We start from the raw sequence: 21456 nt of genomic DNA on the forward strand, positions 1-21456 counted from the left end.
AAGGTTTCCAAGGGGCTTCTTTCCGTCTCGTGACACGAAGGCAACAGCACGCCGATTGATAATCGGGAGAAAACTGCAACAGAATATAGAACTCTATATTTTTTTGTAACATTTTAAACCCGTGCCGAGTCACACAGGGGTGGAACATTTCCGAGAGGATGTTCCGTCAAGAGACGTACGTACGTACGTAGGTTGAACTTCTTTCGCACCGTACGTAGCCAACCGTGCTAATCGGAGGTGCGGGAAAAGACGTGCACTTATCAGAGGTTACAGTTCCCTTTTTAAAGGGTGGCAGAGACAGACGGGCGAGTGGGCAGGCGGGCGGGCGGGCAGGCAGGCGGGCATTGCTTCCAGACCATTTAATCCACCGCTATCGCAGGCCACGCTAACCAGTCTTGTTTCGAGCAGCGTGGCGGTGAGAAAGGGGTCGCAGGCCGGTCGGCGCGTGGCGGTGGCGCCCGTCCAACCACAACGCGGCGGACAATCGCCCGGCACTCAGGGGCGTGGGCCAAGCCAGCTTCTCTTTTACGGTTGAAAAATACACCGGCGTATTGGTGCCTGCAGTGCAGCACTCGTCTTGGGTAGGCTGAGAGGTGGATATGTTGGTAGGTAGGTAGGTTGGCAGGTAGGAGAGTGGATGAAGAGGTAGGTTGGTGGGTTGATAGGTGGGCAGGTAAGAAAGTGGATGGATAGATAGGTTTGATAGATAGGTGGGAGGGAAGGCAGTTAGTAGGTGAGGTGATAGGCGAGTTGATAGGTAGGCAGGAAGGTGTGGTGGATCTGTTGGTCGGTGGATAAAGCTTGGTAAATAGGTGGATAGGCAGACAAGTCGATACGTGGGTAGGTACTTCATGACTGTTTCATTGTGATGTGAGTATGGCTGTGAGTCTGTGTGTGTGCTCAGCGGGCGTTCGACCCTTCACGTGGCTTCAAGGTGCACATGGCCTGGCACAAGCGTCGTGGTGACGTCACCGCCACTTAGTGGCGAATGGCAGTTGTTGTTGTTGTGTGCTCTATTGGTGGGGAACCCAGGCAGCCGGGTTAAATCCTCGGCTACGGCTAAAATCAGTGTGATCAGAACTACTCCAGTTGAAAGGAGTACCTGGTACAGTACGCAAACTTCGGCACTGGGGAGACAAAGGAGGCTATGCGTGGCGCCAGCCACATCATCCCCTTGTGCACCGTGGGTGCTCGCTAACAGCACCCCGGCCGGTCTGGTCACAGCTAGATGAAGGGAATCTCCGTCTCCATTTGCGCGGAACGCAACGGCAGATTCCGTCCCCTGACATCTGCGTTACAGTCGTCGTCACCGCGCAGTGAACGCACAGTTCGAGATACAAAAAGACACGCGCACACACTACAATACGTAACTCCACAGCCTGCCGGGAATGGAAGCAATAGAGAACGAGTGCGTGTGTGCGTGTGAGGATTGCGCGCCTAAGCCGTTAACGTTTGCGAAAACCGGGGGGCGAGTTGGACATATATATATAACAATAATCTGTATCGCACGGAGAAAAAAGTTAGTGCCGTCGGGGTAGAAATTGAGAAATCATTACGGCCGGCCAATTTAATCACGCGTGCCGGCAAGACGCGTACAAAATAATGGGGAGAGACACATATCCTAAAAAAAAAATAGGGGAAGGCAACGTAAACAACGCGCGCTGGAATGAGATTTCGTCGCTTCGAGCCCTGTCGAAATGTCCAGACTCGTCGCGACGACGGAGACGGGAGGGGAGGTGGTAAAAAAAAACAACGGGGGAGAGCCGGGGAGGGACAGAACAGACGAGTCGGCTCATGCATTATTCACGACCGCAACCGCTCAGAAATAGTAAAAAAAATTAAATAAATTCTGCTTCTCCGCCGATGCTTACAACAATCGTATGCACGCACCGCAGAAACGCCGCGACACCCAAAATCCGTTGGGCCTCCCCCCCATGACAGGGCCCCCAGCATGGCAGCTGCTCCCCCACACCCCGCTCCACTGCGGAGAGCGGCCGCCTCTTTGTAAATGGAATCGTGAAGAGATTACGGCCACCCGGATGTTTTGATTAAAAAGCTTCCGAAACAGCAACACACATGCACGCAAGCGTACACGTGATACGGGGTATAATAAACAATAACCGAATGTAATGCGATTGTTTTAACAGGCTGAGAAGATAAACAATTGAAATATTAAATTTTAACAACACATTCATCGCACACACACACAAACAAGACAAAGATCCCCCGTATAGCTTTAACGGACTCTTTTTGCAAGTGCTGTTAGCGAGCACCTAAAAGGCCGGCACGGCACACGAGGGGGTCGGTATGCCAGCACCATGCCCGGCCGCCTTTGTCTCCCCAGTGGCGATGTGTACACATCGCACCAGGTAGTCCGTAGAGGCTGAGCCGACATAAGGGAGGCCCAGAACTGGTTCAGATAATCGATACTGGTGTTGGCTGTGAGCGGGAATCCAACTCGGGTCGCTGGGTTTATAGCCCAGCGTGCTAGCCGATGCGCCACCGCTCCCCATAAAAAACACACACACACATGCCAAAACACACAATCATATTCGTCTCCATTTCAGCGGTCAACAGACAAGGTGCAGCTTGTACCATTACAGGCTGCTGCTGCTGCTGTGGTTGGTGTGATGAGTGTAACAACGGCCCTTGTTTCCATGCAAGCATGCATACATACATGCTATTAGCCGCCACCGGCTTTCATGCAAATAAACGAACGCACGATGGATAACATGAGCTCGGGAGTGCGCCGCAATTATTATAATAACCTCGCATTCCGGGATGGCGTTGGGGAGGATGGCGGTGGTGGTGGTGGTGGGGTGGGGTGGAAAAGGAGCACACACATAGGCACATCTTGACAACCTCGCCGCTATCGAGCATGCACATTTCCAATGCGGGGGGCGGGCGGGGGGGCGGGGGCGGGCATGCCGACGGCATTGTTTCAGGGCCGGCTTTCTTTGTCCAACATGCACGACCGCCATGGGCAGCCGCACCGTGAGTCCCGTAGCACAGACGGGTCGGAGGCCACGTTCTCCTTACCAAGGGCCACGTAGCCAATGTGCTTTTCCTGCTCAAGCGAGCAACCAGACATTGGGTGGTGCTCATCCCCACCCTCGCTGGCTACGGGCCCTGCAGAGCCTCATTCCTATGGGGTGTGGGGGTGCATCTAGCCCAGGGGTCGACAACCTGACGCTATTTATTAAGCACCACCACCACTGTCTCGTATTCACATGCATTGCGGCTCTTGAAATTTTTTTTTTCTTCAGAATTTGAACAACAAAAAAAGGGCTCGTCTTGTTATCTTTATTGCCGAACCCCTGGTCTAGTCATAGGACACAACCACTGCAGACTTGCCGACAAGGTGGGTACTCGTTTTACTGGCCCTGAAGGGATGATGGGCTGCGTCAACTCTCAACCAAGGCCAAATAGGATTTATAAATAGATTTGGCGAACCACACATGAAATCATACGTAAGATAAATAGGGCTTGCCTACACTGAGCATGCTATACTTGGAAAACACAATTTTTTTAGGTTGAAAAAATTCCCCTCCAGCATCCAACTAGTGCGGCTAACATGCTCACAGTGACGGACAAATAGCTGTTCGGTTGCCAGTTCAAAGTGGTGGGCTTCGTGTGGGCGTGGGCCGTATGGAACTAAGCCCCACTGCTGTCTTATCGGATCAACGGGGCACCTGGGCCAGCGGTGGAGGGGGGGGGGGGAAATCCCCAAAACAAGAGTGAAACGCCGTCCACCACGGGAGGTGTGAGACATCTCCCGCGTGCGGGCGACAGGGACGCGCTCAATCGCTGGCGAGAATGGGAAGCGTGTGGCGGTGGTAGGTGGAATATGGACGCGGCAAAGTGTTCGGTGACATTACCTGGCGGCACAGCTGCGGTTGCAAGAGTGCAAGGGGCACGCGGACAGACAGGACAAGAGGAGACAAGACAGCTAAATTAAAAACGGGCGACAGACAGCAAGGAAGCGGCACGCTCGACAAAAACGAAGAGGACATCCACCGCGAAGATGGAGCGATGAAACCAGTGCGCAGATGCCGGGTGGATTGTGACATCGCGGGACCGCGAGAGACTGCGACGGCTTTGCGGAACCATTCACCCAGCAGTGGTCTGATCGTGGCCGCTGACGACGACGACAATGACCACGAACAGCTGCAATGGACACAGCGGCGGCACTAAAACGGCGACGCCGCACGGAGTGGGCTGGGTTGGCGGTGCGTTCGCGCTGCGTGAACGTGCGAACGCACCGCTACTTGGCCGCGTTCTCCGACGGCCGAACTGAAGGACGCAAACCGGGAAAGGAGACTGCTGTGACTGGCCCTCTAACCCCGTCTACGCGTGCAAAGCCTGCATTGCTCGACACCGGACACGTCCACTTTGGGGGGTGAAGATGCGGGCGGCTTTCTTTGTCACTGAAAAGTTCTAAGAATGTTTTGTTATTATTCCTACTGATACTACGATTGCCGAGCCAGGAAAGCCTCACCGAGTCTCCCGGCTAGCAGGATCCAGACATTTTTTTTTGCAGTGAAGGAGGGGAGATGATTGATATGTACATTCCAAGTGAGTAATCTGCTTTTTTTAAAATTTCGAAAATTCGATCCATGAATTGAGCGCCCATGCAAAGAAAATGCAATGATTCTTATAGCATGAAGCTATTAATAATATTATAAACAAAACATCGTCAACACCTGGCAGGGCTTTTGGAGAGGGATGCACTTATCCAGCAGAGGAAGATAAACGCTTGCTCTTCGCAAGCCAATGAGAGTTGAGGATGCAGGGTTTACTTCCTCAATTAATATTTAATGTTGTCGCTGGTAGTCTGGAGTAGCACGTGACCGGTGCAGCCACAGACATAGCAAGGGGTATACTGGATGTGGTGTGCTGGGTGAGGATGTACCTATACATAAAAAGTGACGAGCGTGGTGAAGTATGACGAACAACTCCCATGACCCACACGGCGTAGGTGTTGTCTCATCCAGCAGCGGAACGAATAAAGGGCTGTACATGTATGTGACTGTTGTGGCAAAGGTTATCGTGCAATAGGTCACTTGCTCATATAAAAGTCCAGATGACGATGGTGCCGATGGTGGCCATGACGATGAAACTGGCGATGACGATCGTGATCGCGACAGCGATTGTGATGTAGACAATGTCGGTGGCGATGCTGATGACAGTGACGATGACCACATTGACCTCGATGATGGCAGTGATGGTGTCGTGTGGCACAGCACGCTCGGAGACACTTGAGAAGCTAAGCAGGATGGAGCATGGGGAGAGCACGCGTGTGGTGTGTGTGGGTGACCACCACGCAGTAAACACGGGCGTGGGAAATACGCACGGTCCTGGCAGGAGTTGTTGGTGCTCGATCGCTTCAGGGCGTTGATCTCCTGCGAGAGCAGAGAAAGGCGGTCGGACTGCGTGGGGGTCTCCTCCTCTTCCTCCTCGCCGTCCGGAGACTCCTGCATCATCATCATCTCCTCGATCTCCTCGATCACCTGCGGACGCGAGAGACGTGCGTCACTACCGGCCGCGCAAGGGTCCCCATCGCCGTCGCGCGAACCCAGCGGTGGAGGTAGGGGGGGGAGCTCCTCTTTACCGAGGTGTCGAACGGGACTTTGAAAATACCTTTGGCGGGGGACACACGTTAGCACACGCGCCGGAACGCTACGTCACTGCCAAGAGAGGCCCTTGCAGTGACAGAAGTGATTTGAGCGTGATACGATAAGGAACACACGGCGTTGCCATGTTGAAGATAAATTGCCCTTTAGCACCCGATTATCGCGGCTAAGATGCTTGCAGTGGCTGCCTTGGGTAAGTCACTCTGTGAGTCCCATAGCGCAGGGGGTGGTGGAAGCTCGTCCTTACTGAGGGCCGAATAGGAATTTCAAAGCGGAGGGCCTCATACGGCCACGGGCCAGCCGTATGACGCGAGCGACGTCACGGGCCGCATCCGGCCTGCGGGTTGAAGGTTTCCCTACCCCTGTGTTAACCTTAGAGGAGCGCCGGTCGCCCCTCCCTAGAGCGTCGTGAATGGAACGCACTGTCGGAGGAGAGGGGAAGTTAAGCGGGCCCTCTCCATCTGTTTCGCCTGTGTCGACTACTTAAAAGGATAATGACACAAAGGTCTACCTCCCGAGGGTGAGTGCATAATGCAGGCGTTTGTGTGAGTGCTTGCGCGTGTGCATCTGCCTGTGAATGTGTTGGATGCATATATGCATGAATTAGTATGTTCTTGCATGTGCACGCGTATGCGCGTGGTGTTTGCGTGTGGTGTTTGTGGGGAGCGGCGGCATAGTCGTTAGCGCACTGACTACGAACCCGGTGGCCTAAGTTTGATTCCCGGCCATGGCAAACAGCAGTGGTGATTATCTGATCCGATGCTGGGTCTCCCACGACTTAGCCTAAAATGAGTACCTGGAGTGGTGTGTAAACATCAACACCGGGGAGACAAAAGGCGACCCCCGGATGTGATACCTGGCCACATCACACCCTTGTAAGGCAGTGCTGGCCTTGATGAGGTGCTCGCTAGCAGCACTTGCATTGCGTTCAAGGCTACGCGGGCGGCCACTGTGCGTGCGAATGTGAGCGAGCGCGTGCGCGAGAAGGTCCCCCCACCTGTTCGGCAGTGAAGATGGGCTCATCGTTGATGCACGACACGATGATGGAGTGCATGTCCAGCTGTTCTCGGAGTTCCTCATCATCAGACAGGTCGAGTGTAATGCCCTCGGGCTCCTGCCAATCACACGCAACGCACTTCAATCAATCATCATCAACATCATTATCTCCACGTTCTCCTTCGTGCGGCATACCAATCGATTCTCACGCTCCTCATACGCGCATCCAGTGCTTGATTTCTCAATGACGTTTTTTGCAGGCCGACGTTTGACTGGAATAGTCGCGTGACCAGTAGCCACATTTACTGGACATGGTGTGCCAGGTGAGGAAATACTTACATGGTTGGTGACCCAAACAGACCTTACTGAAATAAAGCCCTGTATGTTCTTAACAGTCCATGTGAGAATCAATTCCAGCTACCATTTAGTATTTTATATTTTTTACTCCAGATTCAAAAGCACCTATTATATTCTTTGGGTCTTTCGGTAAAGCACCTATTGTGTTCTAAATGTACCGCAAGGGCAAAATGGAACCTGTTTATATCCCACGTGTGATAGTCTAGTGCCACCTGAATCAGTGGCATTCATTTATATGTAATGTAGAACTTCTTTCGCACTGTACGTACCCAACCGTGCTCATAGGTGCGGGGAAGCGCGAAGAGTAACATCGAAATGTACGAAGTTACACTAAAAATACAAACCACAAGCTGCACGATGTAGTGTCCAAATGGCCCAATCGTTGTGTAATCCAACTTGGAAAATTCCACTCCAGTAATGCGAACAGCGGTGGATGAGTGGTGCAGCGGAGAGCACACCGCGCCATGAGCCCAACGACCCGCGTTTGATTCCTGGCCACGGCTAACACCAGTGGCGAGCGATTTTTTAAACTGGTCCTGGGCCTCCCACCCTCGCCAACCCGCGCTGAGACGAGCACGGTGAGGTATGGTCAATTTAAAAGTAGTCTCAAATGACACGACGTAGGGAGGCCTTCATCCAGCAGTGGCATGACAAGTAATGACATACGACCCGTTTTAATTATTCATCTTGATTGGCAATCCACTCCATTGTCCTCAACAGCAAGTCCTAGGACGTGCCTATAATGGTGCAGGGAAATTAGGGTAATCATCAAAGTAATGTCAGTGAATGGCAAATGATTTAATTATAAATGAGCTCAGAGCGGGTTCAATGAAGCTTCTTGTACGCAAAGCGGCGATTGTGGTATTCGCTGCGCTTATCTGCAAATCACTGCCTGCCGCTCAGCCGACGAAATGGGCTTCAGTCACACCTTTATCAATCATATCATCCCCTATCACTACCTGCCAGACTCTTCAGTGTCATACTGTTAAGTAACATTTCACCCACTGAACCATGTGATGTATAAATAGCATTTACCAGCTAAGACCCACTGAGCAATCTAGTTTTTTTTAAAGTGACTATTCACGTAGATATTTATAGCAGCCAAATACTGTGAAACAGTAACAGCCCAATTTACGTCTCCCACTTTTAAGTCGTTTCGCAAATTCGTCGTCACTTTATCATCAACACCGCTACCCGCCTTGCGTCGCCTCAACCCACACACTCACATCGCTGACGGCATCATCCTCCTTTCTCGCTATCAACCTTCGCCTCTACCGCCACCACCACCCACTACTACGACTCTGCAAGTTGCTTCGATTGATGTCGTTACGATCGTCATCGCCGCACCTTTCAGGAACGCATCCCCGACGCAAACCGGGGCATGACGACCGTAAACACTTCTAAACTACAATGAGCACGGTTGGCGATGTACGGTGCAAAAGGAGTTCAACGTACATACATACATTCCCATTTAAAGCTTTTGTGACTGCAGGGATTCATCTTCTTGGTTCTTTCGGTAAAGTCACGTAGAAGGGAAATAATAAAATAATAAAAATAAAACATCATAAACATCATAATAAAATACAAAATTACAATAAAATGTGTATCTTATTGTATTGTTTAATTTTTATTATTTTATTATTTCCCTTCTACGTGATATTACCGAAAGAACCAAGAAGACGTACATACATACTCCGGCAGTGGTATAAGAACACAGGATAGCGAGATTTGGGAGAGCGGAGGCGCAATAGTTTGCGCTATGAACCCAACAACCCGAGCTCGAATCCTGGCCACAGCTAATGTCTGTATGGAGTTATATCTGAAACTGTCCTGGGCTGGTCCTTGACTCGCCCACACTGACCATAGTGGTTTCATTTGGAAAAATAACTCCCCATTACCTCTTGATACGGGGAGGCCTTCCTCCAGCAGTGAATTGACCAAGGGCTTTAACTTATCATTATTATTCTATTCATTATTATTTGATGCGGGAACATTGAGTGGTATCCGAGCCAGTTTAAATCACGCAGCACTCGAGGATCAGGGCTCACGACGATGTCATCGCAGCGTAAACACGCCGACGGACCGCATCTAGATGACGACGAAATCGGCGCTCTGCTACTCGTACTGCTGCAGTTACAATTCTCACAACATCCATTCATTCATCCGTTCATTTATTCGCTCATTCATGTATTCATTCTCACAAAGCCAGGGCTGTCGTCCCACCCATCGCCTCAGCCCAACAGCCAATAGCGTGCGTGTTGCCGTGGCAGCCCGCTGAGTACCGTTGCCTTGGTAACGCACGCCAGTTTGGTTTGAGGAGCGACGGAGGAGCAGCCCGATGGGGGGGGGGTTAGAGGGGTGGGAGACTGGGGGGGGGTATTGGGGGGGGGGTCGGTGCCCCCCAGGGATGCAGCTGCAGCAGCTGAGGGATTCTGTGCACACGGGCGCGTATTCCACGCACGTACAGACAGCCTCGTGATGATTTATTTTCAAAAAAAAATTTTGCTCGCCCCCCCCCCGCCCCCACTTTAAATTTATCCCCAAATGCGCTTTCCACGTCGTGTCACAAAGCGAACGATCCACTCGGGGACCATTGCTACTTTCCCACTTGGAAGTTCTAATTTAACCACCATGTAGGAACGAAAGCGATGCAATGAGGTGGGCTAATCCCAATGAGCATTTGAACCCACGGCCTTGCCACCTTGAACACGGGGGGGGGGGGTGTTATATTTTTTTCAAGAATATTACTCGTCACTTGTACCCAGGTTAGCCAAAGATCCATTGGGACCTCTCGCACAGAGCGGTCCAACCCTTTGTGCTACAAGAACGGTCCACAGAAGCGGATATCACAGAGGTACCCCCCTGTGATCCCTTTAAATAATCTCTGATCCACACAGAAGGGAGCAGTTCTTTTCAACCCCTCTGTATTAACGCACATGAATGTTCTTCGTATGACAGTCTTCGCGACATTTTATGTTCTGAGAGCTGGAACGTCACTCTGAGAATCCCAATGCTGAAAAATAGCCTTGAGACTCGGCAAGGTTTTGCTGATTAACTGAACATCATTATTATCGATTGTTTTCATACCCGGCTCCAGACGTGTCACGGTCATGCTGCGGAAAATGTGCTGCGACAGCACTGCCACAGCCGAGCTACGAATACGAGGTCCGGCAAACATCATCTCGACCTCGGCAATCAAAAACGTCGTCCAGATTAAATAAATATTTGTCTTCCCACTTTCAATCTCTCGTCCCTCAATCGAACCGGCAACGCTCAAGTTCCCCAAGCCCTCTCGTCCCAACGCACGTCCTAGCGACCGGCAGACAGAATATGACGGTGCAGAGCAGCGGGCTTCCAAACGGCAACAACAATGATGTCATGATTCAATAGCTGCTAGTTATTTCCGAGAATATTCCCAATGGCTCTCCTGCCGATATTCTACGAGGTGGGCGTCACGGGAGCAGACAGGCGCCACTACGACTCATCGCCACGCGTGGCCGTAAAATGGGCGAAGTAAAAAAAAAATGTAAACAAGAACGTTGCCGTCGTCACCGCGATGCGTCTCGCTAGGGGATTATGGCTGCGCGGGATGAGATCATCGTTGGGTAGCCGCCTTCGCCGGCAGCGGCGTGGCACTCGCCCCAGCGCGAGAGCCCGTAACGACCAGCTCGCCGGCACGCGCTGGCTAGGGGGAACTCAAAAATAAATACGAGCGCGACGCCGGCGAGGCGGCCTCTTGGCTCGTTCGCGCACGCGCTACCTAGCGCACGGGCCTGCGGTTCTCGAGTCAACGTCGCCGGCACCCGGCGGCGTTGCGAGGAGCGCTCCGCACGTCGGTGTGATCACGGTTAAACGAGCCCGTGCAAAATACGAGGAGGGGGACGCTGTAGAGGAAGAAAGAGCGGGAGAGGGTGGAGCGATTTTTGCTCGCCGACATCCAGGAAGAGGGTGACGCCAGGTTGGGGTGCAGCCTTGACGCAACGCGACACTCGGTTGTATTTATGGCGACCTACGAAGTCCAAAATCAAACAATATTCCAATGACATTAAACGCGAGCTGGAGATAGTCTGCTGCCCATTGCTATAGACTCCCCACAGTCGCAGCTAACACAATGCACGCGAAACAATCAATCGAATTTCGTTTTAAAAACACCCAGGACAGTCTCCCCGTACGCATGTATGTTGAACTTCTTTGGCACCGTATGTAGCCGACCGTGCTAATTGGAAGTGCCTGCGACACCTGGTTCCCGCATGCAGGCACGGTACTGAAGTACCTAACACGGCCCATGACGTGATAATCATATTGTCCGTGGCCACATGAGGCCCACCACTTAGAAACAATATTCAATCCGTCCCCTGCAAGCAGCATCTTAGCCGCACTAATCGGGTACTCGGGAGGAATATTTTCGACTTGGCAACACTGTGTGTAAAATTCCAGCTGTCACTACTGCCACTGCCTCTTGCAGTGGACATAAGTAACTGAGCAACTGAGGTTTGTGTATGCTAATGTATGACAAAGGTATTTGAAAGTTCTGCTTGGTCCTCAGTAAGGATTCATTACCTCTCATTTTGATGATGTTCCAAGTAGGCTTCACCCAACTGTGCTACTGCTTTGACGTAAAAAATTCGTACGTTTTAAAACAAGCGCATGCAAACGATCAAGCTCTTCCAATGATTCTTCCTCTTCTTTCGTATGGCGGGGGAGTTGATCAGCAATGTTTGTAAGCGTCGAGTTGGCCATGTCGGGGGTCGGTGGGCCAGCGAACGGCTTCAGGAGTACCCTGGTGAATATCATGAACGCTGCTGGTTAACGATCGAAACGGGCAGCATGGCGTACCGTGGTCCGTGGTTTGAGACCGGCGATCGCATCGCACCGTGGACTATTCGCAAGTGTCCACCGGCGTAAGAGACAGCTACGACGCCGTGCAGATTGCCGCGGCAAGTGCCGTCGGCGAGCGCCGATTATAAGGCGGTCATTGGCGCAAGAGGCAGGTGAGGGTGGTTTCGATCGGCGGTGCACGAGATGGGGCTCTCGGGCCCACCACACGCGCCCTCACACTCCTCCCGGTTGCCGCCCCTAACGCAAACGAACAAGGGGCGATCGCGAGACGCTGACCGAGCGTGACAAGTGACAACTCGCATGGAATCTCGCGTCCCAACGAGGAGTCTGTCTGGTTGGGAGACCATGGTGCGTGCACACGCGTGGGATGGAAACGCGACTGACCCGGCGCACGCACGCGCATTGCACGGCACCGAAGCGCTCGTTAAAGCGCACGGAGTTTGTGTGGCGGTCACACGGCCGGGCGGTCGCGCGTTTGCCACTTATTTTTTGCGGGAGGGTTTGCGGAATAAGAGAAGGCCATGTGTGCCAGCGTTGCGGTTCAAATTTGCCAAGTTTGAAAATCGCATAGAAATGGCCTAATTTGCAAATTAAATAAAAACCACACAGCAACATTACACACTCCAAGCAGACTATACTGTGAAACAGTGGCTACAAGATAGCCTTGCATTATACGAATGGGGTGAATACAAGATGCACTAACTATTCACTCGTCATTATTATAATAAGATATTCTTCCTTAAATGGAGAGGCCATTTTAGATTTTTATTTCAGCACCTTACATTGCAGTGGCCTGAATAAGAAAACTGACAAAGCTTTTAAATGACCGCACAATGACTAAGCAAGTCATGTGAAGGTAACGCCGTACGCTTTATTATGAATGCGTTTATTCGTCAAGATACGAAACAAAATTTGACTATGTAGAAAATTAGTGATAATACTCAGTGTGGCTTTTAAATATGTTGATTCAAGTATTGTTCTAAAGTCCATTGTACGTGGTACAATAGTCACGGAGCGACCCCCTTTCCACAAAGAAAGGCTTACGTTAATCAAAAGATCAAGTGCACATTTTAAAAAGATTGCATTACCATTATATTGTTCCTTTCACAGAATCTAATTTAACACCGCAGCCTTGCAGCGCAATTCGCTAAACATGTTTGTATAATTACCACATTCTTTAATGCCATTATGTCTATTCATGTCTAAGCGAAGACAAGACTAAAATCTATTAAAATCATTGTTTTGTTTCCAACACAGCGACCTGCCTATCAAGACGTACTGAGAATTCCTCAGCCCGACTATCACGGCAGCCTCAAAAGCATTCGTTCTTCTTACTTCTTTAAAAGAGCCACACGGTGAAGAGTACATGCACTGCGATCGTCGGTAGGGTGGCGATGAATACAAATAACTTGCATCCAAAAAATAATCCCAACACTCGAAGGGTTCCCCTCTCCGTGTCGGTCATGCGAGTCGCGTTACCATACTTCACCGATACCAATCGCCACTTATGTTGGCTAGGGTTGGGGAATGAAAACCAGACCTATTGGCTTCATATAAAAGTGTCCCAACCACTGCACCACCGCTCAATCCTTAAAACGCACTGGATTTTTGTTCTAAACGATCCATCAAGCACAGCCGGGTAGAGAGCAACGCAGAGAGTTGTGTGCTACAGCGTACGGTTTTGTGGTTGTGATGTACAGCCCCTCCGACGTGTGTCCAGTTGAGATCAGGTGAGAAACAGAGCCATTTAACCTACTTAGAGCAACGAGGCTCCCAGCACGTCGAGCGAAACGTCGGACATCGTGCCGAACAACACGCGGTAACCACCCAAACACGCGTCGGAGAGCTATATGGAGAGTTTGTACAACATAAGGGTCACGCTGGCTTAGACATACTATCTATCTCGCGTGCCATTCTATGGCCGTGACACGGACCAACGCACAACAGCTCTCTTGTAGTGCTCTCGCCGCGTGGCCTTTATAGTCCGGGTTCGAGCGGACGGAACAGCGGCGTACATTGTGTCCTGCCGGAGGGACAGGACTTGCCCGCGGCCGCCGACTGCTAAGGCGGCAGCGTGGGAGGTCCGGGATTTTTAGGAGACGTCACCGCCAATGACCGTCAGATCGAGAGGTCGGAGCGATTGCTCCCGGACCGGCGCTTCTAAAACGCTTTCCAAACGTAGATCTGGTTTTATTTTATTTTGCTGTGGCTGAACAACTCCCCGACTGGTCGCCGTGCTGTTGACCGACTGCGTTGTGGTGTTAGTCCATGAGCCAGAGCAGAAATTGGTAGCACTTGATGTAGAAAAACGTTAGTAGGACTAATTAATTCATATGGCCAATGAGAGGGAATTATTTGACGACCCACTCGTTTCAAGTCGTTATCACAAAATTCACCATCATCGGCCACATAAAGAAATTGGAAGCAATAAAGTTGTGCCACCTCATGTGGTTCCTATAATTGAAATATCTGGTCTGGGCTCATCGCCCCCAGCCCCCATCTCACCATGAGATGGGGGTGGGGGCGATGGCAATGAGCTACAGATGCCGTAGCCTTGAGATTCAAAGAGATTTGAGCACAAGCAACTTTGACAACAGACGGGACTTAAATGTTATTGCATGTGCACGATTAAACGTGTGTTGTCATATTTATTTGTTATCAGCCCGAGTCATGATACGCTCGAGTGACAAATGGGACATCCATCGGCATCCTGACCCACAACTTGAGAAATGCTGCTCTTCAACTTTTTCCTACTATTATCATTCACCTGCTGTTCAGGCTATACGGGGGACCTTTGTCTTTGTGTGTGGGTAAAAAAATCACGCTGGTGGGGGACGTACGAAGCGCTCCTTCATGTTGAGTGTTGGGATCTGCAGGGTCCGTGCGTGAGATGAGCTCCAGTCCACCGGCATCACGTTTCCAAAATTATCCGTCACGGCATTCCAGATCCTGGCAACGAGAAAACAGACGGTCAGTGAGAATACATCGTCTCTCTATCGCTCCCTTTCCATCACCCACACCAACCGCCCTGGATGGCACGATTGTATGCAACAGACCACACTTTGGTACATTTGAAGGAGGGGCCACATCTTGTGAAGGACAACGTTTTCCAAAATCAAACATTCGCTCCGTCTGACTACAGTTTGAAGATTTCGCACCTGATAGAGACTTAAAAGTGACAATAAGGTTTGCAATTGCTGCATTCTCGTGGGGTTACTTGCGAACATGTTTCTCCTTATTCTCACGTGCTGAATCACCAATACACTTTTAAACTACGGTACTCATTTATATTCCTATGTCAATCCACTGCGAGACGAAGGCCTCGCCACACGCCGTTGGTCATGGGAGTTACTTGACCGTACATCACCACACTGGTCAGTGCAGGTTGATGAAGGTGGTTAGAGTAGATATGGGAACTCAGTACGGTACACCAATGGATTTTGCTGCACGGTCCCCCTCTGTATATTCTTTGGATCTTTCGGTAAAGCCACATAGATAGATCAAATAAAAAAATAATAATAACAATTTTATATTTATTATTGTTATTATTTTTTATTATTTGATCTATCTACATGGCTTTACCGAAAACCCCAAAGAATATGAATTCCTGCAGTCACGAAAGCTTTAAGTCAAGGTCCCCCTCTGCTGCTGCCCACAAGGCAGTCGCACAGAAGCCAAGGCCTGATTTATGCACGGTGGTGGTTGGCCATCCAAATGCTATCCAGGTACAAAAATTCCTGCTGAGCTTGCACGACCTCATTACTAATAATTGACTTTGCTTGTTTACCCAGGAAAACCTCACCGAGTCTCAAAACTCCTTTCCAGAAAAGTCCTGCCACGCTTTCACAGTAGGGTGGGGAGGGGGGCGATGACTGCTGTGTAGATTCCAATCGAGTAACTTGAAGGCGATCTTTTGCACTTGGCCAATTTGGACCACGAAGCTTGCACACAATGGCCTACTCTTGTTTTTGACATCAGAGGATACCCTTTTGACGACTTTGCCTGCGAAGCAGACGACGACTATTTTAAAGCTGTTAAGACACACTGCAGCGTCAACCAGGGCGGCCGCTGCATTCGAACCGTGAACCTTTGCGACAAGATCTGAGAAATCGAGTGCACTCCTGGACGATTCGGACACAGGAGCGGGCTACTTGGACACTACCGCTGCGTGCGTGTTTTCTTTCTACGCACCCCCTTCGTTTGGATTCGAGATTAAATTGTCCATTTGTAGTGCTTCTGAAAAAAAGGAGAAAATGTCATTCACATTCGCCCGAGCACTTGCATACCGCAATCTTTTTTCTCTTTCTCACCCGCACCACTGCATGAAGAATTTCCACAAATGCAAAATTTTTCTTGTCATACTATTGGCACTCATACGGACAATTTTGTATTGCATAATTCAAATGCTTTATGAATTTAAATTGCTTTCTCCCAAACTAATGCCGTCACTACTGCCAATTCTTTCCGGTGGGAAATGGATGCTTTATTTTTTTTAAAGGCCAGGCTGCTTTCTTTGAATTTTGTTTTGGTTCAGTTTTTTTAGCAGTAAAAGACCACGTGTTATTTGCGGAGGGTGGCTCAGTGGCAGGAGGTGATGGTAATTGTGATTTAACATTCTGTGAATGAATATGCCTCCTAAATCCAAAACTTAAAATACTGACACTTTTCTTATTGTGGTTAAGTTGTAATAAACCCACTGCGGCAATTGTATTACTTTCATAGAAATTCAGAGGATAGTTTATTGTTTAAAGCCTTCCGGGGCATTCATCCTTACAATGAGAAAGGATTGCTATGCAGAGGATAATCCGATTAGGATGCCTCCAATCATTATCATCATCAGCCACGGTCAATCCACTGCTTGAATGATGAAGGACCTCTCCAAACGTGGTGAAGTAGAGTAAAAAAAACACCCACAAATTATATGGTGTGGAGAGGCCATCAACCAACAATGGATTGGCACAAGATTTGTTATCGATTTATTTATTACTTATATTATGAAGTCTCCGGTATTGGCTCAGCATTCTCAGAATTATACAATGTCTCGCTCTGTGTAGAAACATCCAATCACAATTTCAACGAAATATATTGTATTCAGCTGAAATCTCTGTGGGCTAGGATGAAGCATGGGCAATCATTACACTGCTTTTATAATGAAGTAAACCCTTGACTATACACACACACACGTTCTGAAAAAAAGCAAATTGATTTGTATTGATACACTGCTGGATGAAGGCCTCCATGCCATGCAGCCCAGTTGACGATAATTCTCTGCGCTGGTCAGCAGGGTTGCTGATTGCACAGAGCACAGATGGGAAAGTGTGGAAGTAGAGCACAAAAACTGATTTTTCTCCACTGCTTTCTACTTCCTACAGCATAGAGTTCCGCAGCAGCCAATAACAAACTGTGATGCATGGTAGTCACCCAAATCCAGCTAAGCATTAGGAGTGATTTGGCTATTTGATACTGGCATTGTAATGGCTTTTTCCAGTTCCATACATAACCTGCTTTAACAATTCACCATAGCTGAGTAACGCACAGCCCCTTGTCAGTCCAATGCTGAACGTAGGGCTTCCCACGCCCTGTTGATCGTGGGTGTTGTTTGACTATACTTCACCACGCTGGTCAGTGTGGGTTCGTGAACAAAAATGCAATCATCGAAGCAGCAATAACGTAACAGTGCATTACTGCGCATGTATACACTGCATGTCAGCAAGGACTGTAACAGAGTTTCAGGGCGCACAATCATTACATTTGTCAGATGTAGAATGCAGTGTACGCCAAGCCACTTTCGACGGGCAATCAGCCTCCAAAACAAAGCGCTATTCCCCTACACACGTCATGAAAAATACATCCGCTGATGCTCCTACCCGAGTAACTGCTGCGCATTTTGGAGGAAGAATCCAAGACTGCGGCTCAGCATTGCTAATACGGCAACGGTGCAAACTAACGCTCATTATGATATACTTGTATATATACACGTGTACAGTGTACATTACTGGCGAAATAACAAATGGATCGAAAAAATACGGACATTGACAAAGAGAGTGGAGGGAAACGCTGAAAGGCGTGCAAAGAAGGGCGAAGAAGAGACACACCCTTAGAGGCACAGGAATGTCAAAACGCATGGATTAGGGGACCACTTGCAAAAGTTCCAGAAATAATTATTGACCGTCAAGAAAAGTAAGTGGGCTTGGGCCAGGATATGTTGGCACACAAGGTGACGACGGACGGGCGGGCGGTCGAGACTAACGACGGCGCGGGAGAGGAGGTAACGCGATCCCAGGAGGATCAGTTTGACACGTGGGCTTTCGCGACCAGGCGGATGTCCGCTGTGGAGAGATGGAGTGACGGAATCAGCTCGTGTGGAAGTGCAGGATTTTTGCGGTGCAAAATCACAAGAGATGGCGACTCAGGGAGGCCTGCATTCAGCAGAGGATTAATCATTAGATGTCAAGGAAAGGGAAGAGGGGGGGATGCATGTTAATTAATTGTGGAGCATAATGTGAACTTTTTTTTAATATAGAAACGAACATCGTGCCCTTTTTTTATTTTAGCGTAGAGACGCAAACAAAATAGTTTATTTCAGGAAGCTGCAATCTCCCCCCCTCATCATTCACCAATCTCCAGTGTCAGAATCCACGCACCGGCTGATTTGGTTATTGGCCTGTCAGTGCATAATACCGAACGTAACATATCGTCACACAGCCTGTGCTGTCCCACCCACATTCACCGACATAAAACTGTCTCACTCAACCTGCGTTAATAATTTACGGCGCCTTTCTGTCGATCCGTGTGTGTTGGTGAAGGCGGGGATGAAGAGACGACGGAGTGGCACGTTGTCGTCGCCCACCCAAGCCATGTCCAGCCTCTAGCCTGCTTAGCTTCTGGCATTTGACGAGATGAGCACGTTCCGGATGATTTAGTCATACAGGGTGATGAAACAAAGACCAGTTCAACACGTCGGCTTTCGCGACCAATATCATCCATAAGAGGTTTTTTACGGGTTAGATCGCGTAAATATATAAATGTGTCGTTAAACCTGCCACCACCCAACACGGCCAACTAGTAAGGGTTGTCACGTAAACAGAACGTGGCCAATTCGTCACTAGTACAGCAGACCCGTGTGTTGGAGAGCCAAGCCACAAGATTGACATTGAGCACGACGTTTCGCCAGTAATTACAACTAGCTTCATCAGGCGACAGCTGTCCCCTGCCTACAAGGGCCCCTAAGCATATGGATATGGGAAGCATAGCTGTATAGATATACATTTTTTTTGCATTGCTCGCAATGGAGCCCCGTGGCCGATAACACCGATCACGCATTTGGCCAGCAATTTTCAAGCACTATCCAGGCTCAACCAAGCTCGGCTTCCGAGAGCCGACTCGATTCCAGGGGGTGGTTTGGTGACGCGCACGCACCACCGAGACTCGTGAAACAACAAGCGTCCACCGCAACACTCCAGCGTCACTCCCTGGGGACTTCATGGACCACGGCTTCCCGTCGCACGACCCACGCAAGGTGCACGTATGTGCGTTGAACTTCTTTCACACCGTACGTAGCCATCCGTGCCGAGCGGAGGTGCAGTTCAAGGACAACAAACTGAACACAAAATCAGTTTTCCAATCTAGATTTAAAAGCAGCTTCCTAACAGATGCCCATACGCGATCAGCTCAGGCCCCCCTCCACTTACAGATCGCCAAGCCGCCTACGAATATCCGTCTCCGCTTGTCAAGCGTAACAACAAAGTAGCAGCCACGGCTGAGAGGGCAGCCCCCGCGCCCCCACCCCCAACACCCGAGAGGATGCCCACCACGGAGACGGAGGCAATGAAACCATCGTCCCTTATCCATCACACCCTCCAAGAGCGCCGTTTGTTTCTGACCGCTTGCCGTTCAGAAGGACGTGCGTGCGAGGTGCATCGCTCCGTCGCCGGGCTGCGAGATGGTGATGGCCTGGGGTGGGGGGCCTTCATCCAGCAGTGGATAGATCATGACTGACGACGACGATGATGATGATAACCACGACGATGGGCCACGGAGATGCCCTGCACTTAAATTCCACACCCCCGCCGTTATAATTGCCTTCTCGTTTGCATGCAATGACTGTGATGATCAAGCCTCCCACTGGGTTTAACAATGTGTAGGGTTAAAGCAGGGGGTATTTAATGCGCTAATTACCCTCGTACTACTGGGCTGTTAGCAACAGAGGTCCGTTAAGTAACGCTCGTTTTGGTCTGGCTGCCCGCCCCGCAACTAGGCGGATATTTTTTTTTATTAAAATGTATAATGCGCATTCCATCCTAAGATCCCAACGCGCTCAGGTTTCCTCCCATGTATTTATAAACACATTAATTGGCTTAAAACATCTTACTATATAGAGGACTACAGAACTTGGGTAATTATTCAGCTCACCACCTGGCTGCTGCTTTCTAGCTTGTCTGTGCTTCCTCAGCGATTATGAGATGCGATTTGCATTAACTACGCTATATGAAACTAAACATAATTATTATAATTATGCAAAAATGTCAAGATCTTTTTTTGCCACTAAAGGTAAAAAAACAACAATCCTGTTATGCTGACCTGGAGCCATTTACATTTGTAATCGTGCAATTCGTAATGAATTCCAAACACAATGCGATTGTACTTTCAGATCACAATGCTCAAGGCAATTAAAATAAACGACAATTCAGCCGATATTTCCCACAAATTATTTTAATATTGTGCCATGGGCATCATGGCCTCAAATGAACCGTCAATTCACAAAGCTCGCAGAGCAACAGCGCTGTGTGCATCGGAGAGGATTTTTCACAGGACTTTCTTTCCCAAGTATGCTTTCACCTGGCCTATGTATTCTTTGCACAGTAGTGGTCGCACTCTCCTACACACTCCGCTCTGAGATTTCGTTTGTTTATTGTTTTTGTGCAGTCATGGGTTGACCAAGTTGGGACCATTAAAACCCACTTCGCTTGAGAACCAATTTTAATTATGGCCAGCTGCAAACCAGATTCTAACCTAGGAGCCCAGCATTGCCAACTAATGTGTTCCGACCTTCGAGCAATCCAGAAAATTCAATTATTTTTTCATGAACATGTTACCGAAACAATTAATCAATTACAGCCTTGCGCTAATTTGGCCAAGTGGGAACCTCCCTAAATGTCAGCACAGCACTTGGCTAATCCGACATGGACACCACACGGCCCATCCGTACCCCCAACTGTGCAATGTCCGAATTATCCTCCTCGAACACGCTCACAGCCCTGTCAACGCAGCGGCCAAATTATGACCAAATATACAGCGTCAGCAGCTTCTCGAGACACAGGCAGTGAGACAGCGGGGGGGGGGGGGGGGCACGGTCGATGCAAGAGATGGTCTGGTTTTTCATCCTGCCCATCCGTTTGGTTGCAGCGCCTGCTTGCATTGTGTCCTGGGGTTTACGGTCGGAGCGTTTTTGGCAGGAGGCAGGAATATCGCGCTTTAACGGGCGATTGCCCAACATTCCGCGCACGTACAAAAAAGACAAAGATCCCCCCGGATATCAATTTTAAGCTTTTGGGGCTGTTAGCAAAGGACTGTTAGCAAAGGGCTGTTAGCGAGTGCATATTGAGGAGCATAAGGGGGGTATAATGCGGCC

The 21456-nt window shown here is 49.6% G+C and overlaps 1 protein-coding gene across 1 annotated transcript in view; it reads right to left on the reverse strand.

The window, feature by feature from the left end:
- The window catches only part of LOC133360895 (fasciculation and elongation protein zeta-2-like), a 52721-nt gene that overhangs the window by 15730 nt on the left and 15535 nt on the right, over positions 1-21456 (reverse strand). Inside the window, exons 2-4 of the mRNA XM_061579768.1 lie at positions 14666-14774; positions 6631-6747; positions 5354-5510 (exon numbers count right to left, since the gene is read on the reverse strand). Of these exons, the coding sequence (XP_061435752.1) occupies positions 5354-5510; positions 6631-6747; positions 14666-14774 (383 nt within the window). The remainder of the gene's footprint in view (positions 1-5353; positions 5511-6630; positions 6748-14665; positions 14775-21456) is intronic.

Source organism: Lethenteron reissneri, chromosome 8 (assembly GCF_015708825.2).
Source record: "Lethenteron reissneri isolate LAM-NWPU_2019-01 chromosome 8, ASM1570882v1, whole genome shotgun sequence".
Lineage (NCBI taxonomy): Eukaryota > Metazoa > Chordata > Hyperoartia > Petromyzontiformes > Petromyzontidae > Lethenteron > Lethenteron reissneri.